Genomic DNA, 13,400 nt, shown 5'->3' on the forward strand with positions numbered 1-13,400 from the left:
TATGACCATACAAACTTGTATGTGAATGTTCAAAACAGCATTATTTATAATGGCCAAAAAATTTTAACTTGATGATATCCAATTTATCTATTTTTTTCTTTACACCAGGACTTGCTTACCCTGAGGGAACTTGCACACCTGCCTCAGTACACAGGTACTTCTCCTCTAAGGCTCTGACACCATCCAAACAGACCTCATAGAGGAAAGTGGATGAAGCCACTGAGTCTTGGACAAACGAAGATGATAAGCCAAATAATGGACCAAATGTCTCGTTAGGAACAGGAAAGCTAAACTCTGAGCTCTGCGTTAGGGAGGGGTAGGAAACTCTCTGAGACAGTCCTGTTTAGGGTGTGTTCTGCTTAGTGGGGTAGGGGTGTCTGTCACCTCCATAGAGAATTTGCCTTTGCTCTTTCCAGCTGGATCTCCAGGGAGGAATCAGGACCTGTTTCCTATCAATTACTTCACCAGTGGATCCATGAACACTATAAGATAAAACCTGAAATAATATTGCAGCCTAGTAATTTAAGACTATCACTGTAAAAGTTCATACCCTTTCAACACCATGATATAATTAATGCAAGAAAACCAAAACTTTGCCAAGGAATTTTTATTTCACGTGAGTTTGTTTCAACAAAGTCTCATTAGCGTTCCAGGAAAAAGATGAATATAGCCACAAAACAAAGCAAAAGTATGTGGTGCTTCCAACACGTTTTTAAAAATTGTTTCGGAGTAAAAGCATTTGTTACAGAGAAAGAACAAGCTGGGTAGAGAAGTTAGTAAGAAACTGCAGAAGAAAAATGTAAAATTCCTGAAAGTATTCCAAAAGTTTGTAATTAGAACCAGTATTATGAGGTTAATTTCACTGCTGCTGCTCCTGAGATAATAATAGGTCCCATTTGCTCTATATTCACTCCATCCCATGCACACACTAAACCTCTTACATATATCACCTCACTTAATCTTCATCTGCAACTCAAGTGACTAGGAAAATTTCCAAAGTTCTCCTGAAGTTCCTACTCTTCCTTGTAGCTCTGAAGCTCCTTAACTCCTCACAGTTCTGAGAGGTGTAACAGAGCTGGAGTTTCTTTACAGCTGACCACCACAGAAAAGATTCAAGTTTTCTCAGTCCAATTACAGTGATTTTCCAAATCATTAATTCATCCAAACAAACATTTATTGAGTACCTTTTGTTTTCCAGAGACTGTTCTATGCACTGAGGGTACAAAAATAAAAGATGCGGTACTCCACCCCCAGACAACAGAAAGACTCAATAGAACAGAGAGTGGGGTACCTGGGAAGACTTCCTGGAGGAGGCAACACTTAAGCTGAATTTTAAAGGCTGACTAGAAGTTAGAGAAGAAGGGGAAAAGGCACGCTAGGTACAAGAACAGCATGTGCAAAGGCACAGATATAGGAGAGCATGGCCCATTCAGGGAACAGCAAGCAGTGGATTACTGCTGAAAGGTACAGTGCGAGGGTAGAGAGAGTTAAGGGGGTCAACAGGGTATCTCTCACCAAGGGCCATATTGAGACTGGAGTTCACCCAGATGAGGACAGAAAATCACACAAGAGTAGAACCAGGAGCCCTCTGCTGTGAGACAGATGTTCATCCAGTGGACCCAAATACACAGGCCAAATATTCAGGGCCCTTCATGTGTTGTCTGCACAAATACCCCCTAACATCCCAAAGAGGCCTTGGATCCTGTGGGTCCCCTTCTCCCCCTCCTACCCTTTGCAGGCCACGTTCATTCTTGCCTCAGGATGATTTGAATCTCGTATTATCTCCACAGCTCCTGTGTACACTCGTGCTTGACCCTTAACAGCAAGAGAGGGCAGAAGAGGCCTGCAAATGCTTTAGAGATTGTGCACCTCCAGCAAGCTCCCAGGTGACAGGGACGCTACTGGTCCATGGGGCACCCTTTCAGTAGTGAGTGCCTAGAACAGCACTCTTCCTCCTACCTGAGGGGAAAGATCTCTTTTTCAAATGTACAATCTACCATGGACCAATACTTTCAGAAAATAAAATAAAAATGAATGACAAGAAAAGTGAAATTTTAAAAAGACACACAAACTATACGTCCCAACTGTGTATTATTGGGATCAGTAAACATAACATTAACCTAGCAAATTACTCAGGTCAACTGAGCCCTCCCCTCATCAACTCCTGAACACACAGCTCCAACTACAGAAGCACAAGAAATCAGGGCTGCTCAAAACAAGGTCTAACTGCCACTGCTACATTTTATGGGCAAAGGAGAGGATGTACTAGAAGAAGCAAAAGATTTGCTTTGGGGCTCCATGAATATATTCCCCATTAAAATGGAGTTGATGAAAACTCGCTCCTGATACACAGAGGCGCAAACATCTGACCACCTACCTGGCCACTCGTCCCCGGAGATCTCCCAGGCCGGAGAGCTGCCGCAGCTCCAGAGTCTTTAAGGCAGAATTTGTTCCATAGCTAATGTTGTCCCGGGCACGGATCTGCTCCTGGAGTACCTGAGCAACACACAAAAACACTAACGGGGTCATCCGGGAATTCACATGCTGCCACAGAAGCATTTTACGCTTTTGGCAAAACCAAGAATGTTCAACTCCTTTCGGAAGAGGCTCCTTTGTAAGAGTCACCTGATATACATGGAGAACCAGGGGCTTAGAAGAGAGACCTCAGAGATGACACTTGGACCAAAGCCCTGCATTTACCAGTAAAAACACTGAGACTCAGATGTCAGGTGACTTGATGGAGGTCCCACTGCAGGAAGAGGCAAAGCTGAGACTAGAAGTCTGGACTCGTGGAGCACAGTTCAGAGGTCTTACCCCGCTCCAGGGTGCTTTTTAAATTTTTTAAATTTTATTTATTTATTTATTCTTTTGCGGTACGCGGGCCTCTCACTGTTGCGGCCTCTCCCGTTGCAGAGCACAGGCTCCGGACGCACAGGCTCAGCGGCCATGGCTCACGGGCACAGCCACTCCGCGGCATGTGGGATCTTCCTGGACCGGGGCAAGAACCCGTGTCCCCTGCATCGGCAGGTGGACTCTCAACCACTGCGCCACCATGGAAGCCCTCAGCCATTTTTTTTTAAATTTCCGATTTGCCTGATGGCAACTTGAGTATCTATTCTCTTTTGCTTTCTTTGTTTTGTTTTTTTTTGTTGTTATTTTAAAAGATGAGTACCAAGTTCCTTTATTTTAACTATTTCTTCCTTAATAATGAAGACATTTTCTTTTTAGTACAGTATTTTCTGTGTCCACGGGTTGTGTGTGAAGTGTTTTCTTTTTTATTGTTTAATTTCAGTTTTGAATTCCTCTTTGGTCTAAGGATATCTAGATATCTAAAGATTACTTAGAATTGTATTTCTTCATTTTCAAGGAGTTTTTTTCCTATCATTTTTACTATTTATTTCTAACTGTACTGGCTTATGATCAAAAATATGATCTGTAATATATTTAATTTTTTGAATGTACTGTGGTTTGCTTTGTGGCACATGACTGATATTTCAAAAGTTTCATGCAAAAAACTATTCAAGGAACAAAAGGTTCAATATTGCATGTTAGATTGAGTTTGCTGACTTATTTATTTTTGTCTACTAGATCACTCCAACTATGGAAGAGGTGTTATGAATTCTTACACTGTAAGATACTTTCATCAAGGTCTCCTTACATTTTTAATGCTGTTTACTTTACATATTTAGCTGCCATTTTATTTGGACATACAGATTTATGATCAAAGTGGCCATAGCCATTATATAATAACTTTTTTATCTCATTTAGTGCTTGTAATATTAAGTTTCATTTTACCTAATATTAACATTGCTACTATATTTTATAAATAATAAAGCAAATATCTGCTTGGTATAACTATACACCAGACACTGTTCTAAGTGCTATAGGTATGGTAACTGGTTTAATTCTCACAAAACGCTATGAAGGAGACACTATTATTATCCCCATTTCACAGGTGGTGAAATCTCTAAGTGCTCAAGTAACTTGCCCAAAGCCACAGTCAATACCTGAGGGAGCTGGGATTTGCACCAGGAGCTTGGCTCCACAGTCTGTGCTCACAATCATGACATTATGCTGCCTTATATTTTCATTCGTCCTTCCATCTCATTCTTTTTTTAAAATTTTATTGAAGTATTGTTGACTTACAATGTTGTGTTAATTTCTTCTGTGCCGCAAAGTGACTCAGCTATACATTATATATATATCTATATATGTATCTATAGATATATTCTTGATATATAGATATATAGATATATATTCTTTTTTTTTTTTTTTTTTTTTCTTTTTGCGGTATGCGGGCCTCTCACTGTTGTGGCCTCTCCCGTTGTGGAGCACAGGCTCCGGACGCGCAGGCCCAGCGGCCATGGCTCACGGGCCCAGCCGCTCCGCGGCATATGGGATCCTCCCAGACTGGGGCACGAACCCGTATCCCCTGCATCGGCAGGCGGACCCTCAACCACTGCGCCACCAGGGAGGCCCCTATATTCTTTTTCATATTCTTTCCCATTATGGTTTGTCACAGAATATTGAATATAGTTCCCTGTGCTACACAGTAGGACCCTGTTGTTACATCTCACTTTCGATTTACAATTTATGGTGCTTTTTGTTGTTGTTTCCCTTCTCCTTTTCCCTATTTTGACTGGTTTAATCAGGTTACCGTTCATTGCCTTTTCTCCCCCCTTGTTAACTGGCGAATGTTCTGGCCATTGCTAGTCCATGAATGGCTACCTCCCCTTTCCCAACATTTATAACCATGTACGCACCTACTCCAGGCTCTGTCCCTGCACAGCACCCCTCTCCTCCACACGAGACACTTATTTAGCACATTCACACCCACCCTCCTTCATCCTTCAACCCCAGATGATTTATGTGGAAGGATTTTTACTTTTCTCCCCCTCTTGCTTTTCCCCACACCAACTAAGCTTTGCTAAAATAACTCAATACTTCTAGTTGGGATACAATTAGAATTTTGCTTGTAGAATGGCCCTTCTTTTTCAACTATCTTTTTCTTCTTCTTCTTTTTTTAGCACTGTTACCCAGTCCCAGGCATTTATCTATATCCATTTACATGAAATGACAGGTCTTTTTCTAAGGATCACCAATTACCTTTGTGCTTCTCCTTTTCATTTCCCCCTATCTTGGGGTCTCTGTGCATAGTCACTGTGTATTGGTTAGAGTCCTTCCTCTAGCATTTTCCTCAGACCAGGCACTTGGATGAAAGATTCTCTGGATCCCTGCGGTGTCTATTATCTTCCTCCCTGGCTCTGAAGGGTGGGTGATAAACTGAAAGGGTATGAAATTCTTGACCTAAAGGCCTTTTCCTCCAGTGAACTTTGAAGCTGACAGGAAGTCTGATGCTTTTTCCTCTGAAAGCACCTTGGCTCCTTAGGCCTAGATGCTTGTTTTCCATCTTTAGAGTTCAGGATCTTTATCAGGATGTACCTAATTGTGGATTTAAAAAAAAAAATTCGATTCTACCTAGAACTCATTGAACACTTCAAACTGTAGTCTCAGATTTATTTTCAACTTGGGTAAATTTTCTTCTTCTATGTAATTATTGTTTTTTCTTTTCCCTCTGTTTCTTTGTCTCCTGGAATTCCTATTATTCACACGCTGGGTGTCCTGGATCTGTCCTCTAAGTCTTGTATCTTTTCCCCCATGGTTTCTCTCTCTTTGTATCTGGCACTGATGTTTCAGCACTTCTTCTACCTTGTCTTGTGGGTAACTAATTCAATTCATAAAAGTAACCATCCTTGCCTCTAGCTCATCTACTGACTTTTAAAAATTAAGTTCAAGGAAGAAATTTTATGTTGTACCTGGATCCCCTTAAGCACTCTGTCTTATTACTCATTTGGAGCTGTTGTAACAAAACACCACAGACTGAGCGACTCATAAACAAAAAACATTTCTTTCTTGAAGTTCCTCTAAGATCCAGGTGCCAGCATGGTCGTGTCCTATGAGGGCTCTCTTCCTAGCTTGCAGATTGTTGCCTTCTCACCATGTCCTCACGTGCCAGAAAGAGGAAGCTCTGGTCTCTCTTTCTCTTCTTATAAGAGCACTAATCCCATCATAAGGGCCCACCCCCCATGACCTCATCCTAAACCTAGTCTCCACCCAAAGGGCCCCACCTCTAAATACCATCACATTGGGGGTTAGAGCTTCAAACATATGAATTTGGGGGAGGGGACACAAACATTCAGGCCATAACATACCCTGATTATTTTTCATGCAAGGGCCACCTGTTTCCTATTTCATCTGGGTCTGTTCTAAGGGCTGTGCTTATTCTTCCTCCCTCTGGCTGCTGGGCCCACTTATGTGTGATGTTTCTTTTTTTTTTTTTTTTTTTTTTTTTTTGCTGTACGCGGGCCTCTCACTGCTGTGGCCTCTCCCGTTGCGGAGCACAGGCTCCGGACACACAGGCCCCGCGGCCATGGCTCGCGGGCCCAGCCGCTCCGCGGCATGTGGGATCTTCCGGGATCGGGGCACGAACCCGTGTCCCCTGCATCGGCAGGCGGACTCTCAACCACTGCGCCACCAGGGAAGCCCATGTGATGTTTCTTTTTGTTCTCCGCTCATTGGAGTGAGATTAAGTAGGTAGTCCTAGGTGTAATGGAAGGAGCTTATGAGCTGGAGGTGCAGCCGATGAGAGCACAGAGCCAGGGTCCAGGTGAGGTGCCGGGAAAAAGCATCTCTGTGTCCTTCTCTCTGCAGCCCTCCCAGCCTGGAGCCAGCGGGGACACAGCCCATCTCTACAGCCCCTCCTCGCCTGCCTCCACCTCAGTAAGGACAGGAGACCAGCTCAGACACATGGTGCACAAGGCCAGTGAGACCAGCCTTCTCTCTCTTACTCCTAAACCATGGCATCGAGGACCTGTCTCCCAGCCAGGTCTCTGCTGGCTCCTCCAGGCCTTCCTGCCTGCCCATCCCAGCTGTTCAGGAAGGTGGCACTGGAACTGGGAATAGGGAAGAAGGCACACTAAGCCACTACCTTCCTATCACCTCCTGCACCAATCTAGAGGTTTAAAGATACGTTCACGTGTAGCTACTTGTTACCATTTCTAGAAGTTTGATGATTTCCAGTATACTGTCAATTTGCAGTCCAATTTGCAAATGTCCTATTAGACAATAGATTTATGCTTGCATAAATCGTTTTTGTGCTCCCTTCTATCAACTATATTTTTTAATTTAATTTATTTATTTATTGGCCACACTGTGCAGCATGCAGGACCTTAGTTCCCCAACCAGGGATCGAACCCGTGTCCCCTGCAGTGGAAGCATGGAGTCTTAACCACTGGATGGCCAGGGAAGTTCCACTATCAACTATTTTTTAAAGACTTTTTTTTTTTTGACAGTTTTGCTTTATTTATTTATGGCTGTGCTGGGTCTTCGTTTCTGTGTGAGGGCTTTCTCTAGTTGTGGCAAGCGGGGGCCACTCTTCATCGCGGTGCGCGGTCCTCTCTCACTGTCGCGGCCTGTCTTGTTGCGGAGCACAGGCTCCAGACGCACAAGCTCAGTAGCCGTGGCTCACGGGCCCAGTTGCTCTGCGGCATGTGGGATCCTCCCGGACCAGGGCTCAAACCCGTGTCCCCTGCATTGGCAGGCAGACTCTCAACCACTGCGCCACCAGGGAAGCCCTCAACTATTTTTTAAGTATAACATATATGCAGAATGGTACACTTATATACATTTTTTTAGGATTTTCAAACTTCCTTGTAAAAAGCAGAAATGAGGAATGTGAGGATTCTGTGTTTTCCTTATTGGAAACCTGGCTGGAGTCACCATTGACGGAGTGATACTGACAATGACAGTAAAAAAATTTCACTGGAAGGAATTTGGAACTGCTAGACCTATCTGCTATTTGCTATAGTTTCCAGCTTTTTCTGAATGAACCTGCTCAACAGAATAGAAGAATGCAAACCAGTTACAATCACCTGTGAATGATAAAACGTTAGTCATTGGAACACACTCTTGCAAGAAAACTCGAGATCTGACTAATCTGGTTCTGACACTCCCACTGGTGAGAAGGCAAAGGGGAGCTCTTTCTCTTTTAATAGGAAATAACGCTTATTTGTCACAGTTAATAGAAAGTAATACTTATTTTTTTTGTACATAATGCTTCAAGTCTTTGTTTATAATAAGGCTTAAGACCATGGGTTCTCAACCATCTTCGGGGTATGTAAGGATCCCCAAGTGGCTTATTAAACACACAAGTTCCTGGGCCCTACTCCCAGGGAATCAAAGCAAGGTAATGGGCCCAGAAATGCAGATGGTAATGGTCCACAGACTACTCCTGGAGAAACACTGCATTAGACACTGGAGAAATGACAAAGGCTCCAACCAATCATTTCATCTGAGTTGTTTCTCAGTCAAAAAAATCACTAAGCAAAGACCATGAAGAGCAATTCACCAAACAGATGCTAAAAATAATTAAACAACACATTTTTTAAAAGGTTCAACCTTTCTGGGACTTCCCTGGCGGTTCAGTGGTTAAGACTTCGCCTTCCAATGCAGGGGTTGTGGGTTCGATCACCTGGTCAGGTTTGGCTAAGATCCCACATGCCTCACGGCCAAAAAACCAAAACATAAAACAGACGCAATAGGACTTCCCTGGTGGCGCAGTGGTTAAGAATCCGCCTGCCAATGCAGGGGACACAGGTTCGAGCCCTGGCCCGGGAAGATCCCACATGCTGTGGAGCAACTAAGCCCGTGTGCCACAACTACTGAGCCTGCACTCTAGAGCCCTCGAGCCACAACTATTGAAGCCCGTGCGCCTAGAGCCTGTGCTCCGCAACAAAAGAAGCCACCACAATAAGAAGCCTGTGCACTGCAACAAAGAGCAGACCCGCTCACCGCAACTAGAGAAAGCCTGCACGCAGCAACAAAGACCCAGTGCAGCCACACACACAAAAAAAGACATTAAAAACAGAAGCAATATTGTAACAAATTCAATAAAGACTTTAAAAATGGTCCACATCAAAAAAATACATAAATAAAAAAATAAAATGATAAGTGGAAAATAACCATTGAAAAAAGACAAAAATAAAGAAAAAAGTTCAACCTTTCTACAAGTAAAGAAACAGGAAATAAAAACCATACCATTATAATGCACCACTGTGCTGCAGATAAGGATAGTGCGGAAGGTTGTACCTTTGTGGGGACTGGGAGTATGTATATGGGAACCCTGCTCTTTCTGCTCAGTTTTGCTGTGAACCTAAAGAGGCTCTAAACAAATAAAGTCTATTATTAAAACTTTTAGTCCTTGCTGGTGGCGCAGTGGTTAAGAATCCACCTGCCAACACAGGAGACACGGGTTTGAGCCCTGGTCCGGGAAGATCCCACATGCCGCGGAGCAACTAAGCCCGTGCGCCACAACTACTGAGCCTGCGCTCTAGAGCCTGCGAGCCACAACTACTGAGCCCGTGTGCCACAACTACTGAAGCCCGCACACCTAGAGCCCGTGCTCCGCAACAAGAGAAGCCACCGCAATGAGAAGCCCACGCACCGCAATGAAGAGTAGCCCCCACTCGCCGCAACTTGAGAAAGCCTGCACAAATATAAATAAATAAATAAATAAATAAATAAATAAATAAATAAATAAATAAATAAAAATAAAATTAATTAATTAAAAAAAATTTAGACAAAAAAACTTTTAAAATCACACCATTTCCATGTATTAAAGAAGGAAATACTTTAAATTTATAATATTAAAATGCATATCAAAAATTGAAAATGCACAGTTGGCCCTTCACAATACAACTTTTCCAGAGTATGATCCTTCAAAATATATTCATAATGTTCATAACCTTTGACCCTGTAACTCTAGTTCTTGAAATTAATCTTAAAGCAAATAATAAGATGAATGACAAAAGTGAATGCACAAAGATGTCTTCATAGTGTGATGCATATACCAAGTATTTTACAAGGTATCTGCATGGTACATTATTATGCACCAGTAAGAGGTTCATGGTGAGCTTTTAAAAACAAGAGAAAATGTGTACAATTTAATAGTAAGCAAAAAGAAAGGGTACAAAATAAATACACAGCATGATTCCAGCTCTGTATAAGGTACATAAAAAAATAATACTAGAATATTAATGACTTGCTTATCTCTAGGGTTAGATTATGGTTGATTCCTCTTTTTTGTATTTTCCACAATGGGCTTACACTACTTTTAAAACCAGAAAAAAAAAAGTGTGTTTTACTGCTTAGAAATAAGAAAAGCCCATTTATCTTTCAGAATTCTTATGCAGATGAATAAGATATTATATTAGAAGTGCTTTCTTTGAGTAATACAGAAAAGAATTGTGTCTGAACTTAACACAATATTCACATTACTGAAAAGTTATGTGAAAAGAGAAGGCATTAGAGAGGTTACTATTTTTTTTTTTAATCTGAAGGATGTCACTTTATTTTATTTACTTATTTTTTAACATCTTTATTGGAGTACAATTGCTTTACAATGGTGTGTTAATTTCTGCTTTATAACAAAGTGAATCAGCTATACATATATATGTAGCACAGGGAGATCAGAGAGGTTACTATTTAAAGGAATTCTATGATGAAGCCTTAGAAAAACAATCCCTCTGTAAAGCCAGAAACATTTCCTCATTTGTCATTTTGGGACGATATATCATCATGATATATTTACTTTAAAAAGGTTACAACCTGAAGTATATCATCAACTCTCCATTGTTGCCAATTCAATTCAAGAAACGCTTTTCTGTAGGCCTACTATGTGCTGTGCACCAGGCCTGCCTTCAGGAAGCTCAGCTGCAGCAGGTAAGACTACAGGGTGGAAAGTGTGTGGCCTAAACCCACCTGAGCAGAGAGAAGAGGCCAGCCCCCTTGAAAAAGTGATGTCCCGGGTCTTCCTTTATTTTTTCTAATATAGGCCCTATCTTTACGGAAGATTCCTTCCCAGAGGCGGTAGCAAATGGCACCACTGTGTGAGCCTCATAGCATTCTATCATGCCGTTCATGCAAAGGTGACGAGGACCCACACCCGGGGACCTCCCCACCCAGACAGGCTAGGGGCGCCTAGGGATGACCAAGAAGAAACAGCCCTCCATGCTTCTCCTTCTTCAACTCTTCCTGGATTTGTGAGGATTTGAAAATGAAAGTGTGACTCCAATATCACATGGAGAAGGGCCCAATCACAGTAGGGCAGGGCCATATAAGACAGTATCTTCTTACGTAGATTTTTAATCTTCACACTAGGATTTAAAACGCCCCAGAGTTCCAGCTTCATATATCAACTGCCTTCTTGACATTTCCACCTGGATATTCAATGGGTCCCTAACACTTGCCAAGTCCTAAACAGAAGTCTCTCTAATGCCAACATGCAGGAAGTCCTATCAGCTTGACCTCCAAGACAAATCCAGAATCCATCCACCTCTCCCCATCTCCACCCTGACTCCCTAATCCAAGCCGCTCTGGACACCCCCAGCCTGTCTCCCTGCCTCTGTTCTTGCTTCCCCACATTCCCTTCTCCAGGCAGCAGCCAGAGTGATCTTTCTGAAACACAAATCAGTCCATAAGCAACACGAGGGCAGGGGTTTTTAATCTGTTTTATTCACTCGTGTATCCTCAGCATCAAGCATAGGAACGAATTCTCTAAATTCTTTTGCTTAAAATTAAATAATGGCTTCCCATCACCCCACCACCACCACCAATGACACTACAGTTCCATTGGTCCTCTTTCTACTCCTCCAACATGCCGAGCTTCTTCCGCCTTATGGCCTTGGAACCTGCCGTGCCTTTTCTCTGGTATGTTCTCTTCTCTGTGTATCTCCTGCCCCGACACCACCACCTCGGCTTTGCTGGTCCTTCTGTCACCCCAGTCTCAGTTCACATGTCACCTTAGACCCCCATTACCTTTCCTAAAATAGCCCCACAATCACTCTCCATCATATTATCTCATCAGAGCCCTGGACTTAGGCTGAAATTACCTCAGCTACTTAGGATTTACTCCTATAAGCCCCACCAGAATGTACAGCAGGCCTAAAAGCAGGGGCCTTGCATGCCTGGGTCGCTACTTTAGCCCCAGTGCCTCTAAATAAAGCCTGGCTCCCAGCAGGTAGCTGAGTAATTTGTCAATTATTTTAGCTCCATGTTCCAGGATTTGATCATCTACACTGAAGGCTCAGAGACTCTTTTTTTTTTTTTTTTTAATAAATTTATTTGTTTTTATTTTTGGCTGTGTTGTGTCTTTGTTGCTGTGTGCTGGCTTCTTATTGTTGTGGCTTCTCTTGTTGCAGAGCACGGGCTCTAGGTGTGCGGGTTTCAGTAGTTGTGGCTGGCGGGCTCAGTAGTTGTGGCTTGCAGGCTCTAGAGCGCAGGCTCAGTAGTTGTGGCGCACAGGCTTAGTTGCTCTGCGGCATGTGGGATCCTCCCAGGCCAGGGATCGAACCTGTGTCCCCTGCACTGGCAGGCAGATTCTTAACCACTGTGCCACCAGGGAAGCCCTCAGAGACTCTTATCTAGCTGGTGCCTGGAGCTGCTCAGGCCCTCAAAGATGGAGTCAGACAAGCTAAAATGTATTAGAGACAGGGCAGACACCTACACAGCAACTTGTTAATTTACTTTGGAAAAACTTCTATCAAATATTCAGAACTAAGCAATATTCAAACTCCATTCACTACCTTCTCCCCCTAGAGTAAGCCACATGACAAGCCAAGTCTAGCAGGTAGAGTTAAAAAAAAAAAAAAGAATTTGGATCATTATCCATAGTTAATTATATGTCAGCTTAACTGGGCCATGGGATCCCCAGACAGCTGGATAAACATTATTTCTGGGTGTGTCTGTGAGGGTGTTTCCAGAAGAGATTAGCATTTGAATTGGTGAACTTAGTAAAGCAGAAGACTCTCCCCAATGTGGGGAGGCATCATCCAATACACTGAGTGTCATAATAGAAAAAAAAAAAAAAGGAGAAGGAAGGTGGAATTTGCTTTCTGCCTGACTAAGCTGGGACACTGATTTTCTCCTGCCCTCAGCACTCCTGGGTCTTGGGTCTTCAGACCTGGAGTGGAATCTACACTATTGGTTCTCTGGCTCTCAGGCCTTGGAATTACACCACCGGCTTTCCTGTTCTCCAGCTTGCAGATGGCAGATGGTGGAACTCCTCAGTCTCCATAATCATGTGAGCCAACACCTTATAGTAAATATATCCTATTTATTGGTTCTATTTCTTTGGCGGTCTCGGACTAATACACACAATAATCATCAAAGTCCCTCTGCTAATATACCTGTTCCAGTGGGACAAGATCATGCACCTGCAGGCTGAAATTCCTTTTTTAGGTAACTATATGAGGTCCAATAGCTAAGATTCTCTCCTAGTTGACAGTGCTAGATTCACACTGAACCAAGTTCCCGTCTGTCCATCCAACTATACGTTAACATCA

General features: G+C 42.9%; 1 protein-coding gene across 5 annotated transcripts in view; it reads right to left on the reverse strand.

Moving 5' to 3' along the window:
- Window positions 1–13,400, reverse strand: part of FAM81A (family with sequence similarity 81 member A) — a 134,688-nt gene that overhangs the window by 31,909 nt on the left and 89,379 nt on the right. For all 5 annotated transcript variants that reach the window (XM_060097265.1, XM_060097267.1, XM_060097264.1 and 2 more), the window contains exon 4: window positions 2,378–2,496. In XM_060097265.1, coding sequence (XP_059953248.1) covers window positions 2,378–2,496 — 119 coding nt within the window. The remainder of the gene's footprint in view (window positions 1–2,377; window positions 2,497–13,400) is intronic.

Source organism: Mesoplodon densirostris, chromosome 4 (genome assembly GCF_025265405.1).
Source record: "Mesoplodon densirostris isolate mMesDen1 chromosome 4, mMesDen1 primary haplotype, whole genome shotgun sequence".
In the NCBI taxonomy this organism is placed as follows: Eukaryota; Metazoa; Chordata; class Mammalia; order Artiodactyla; family Ziphiidae; genus Mesoplodon; species Mesoplodon densirostris.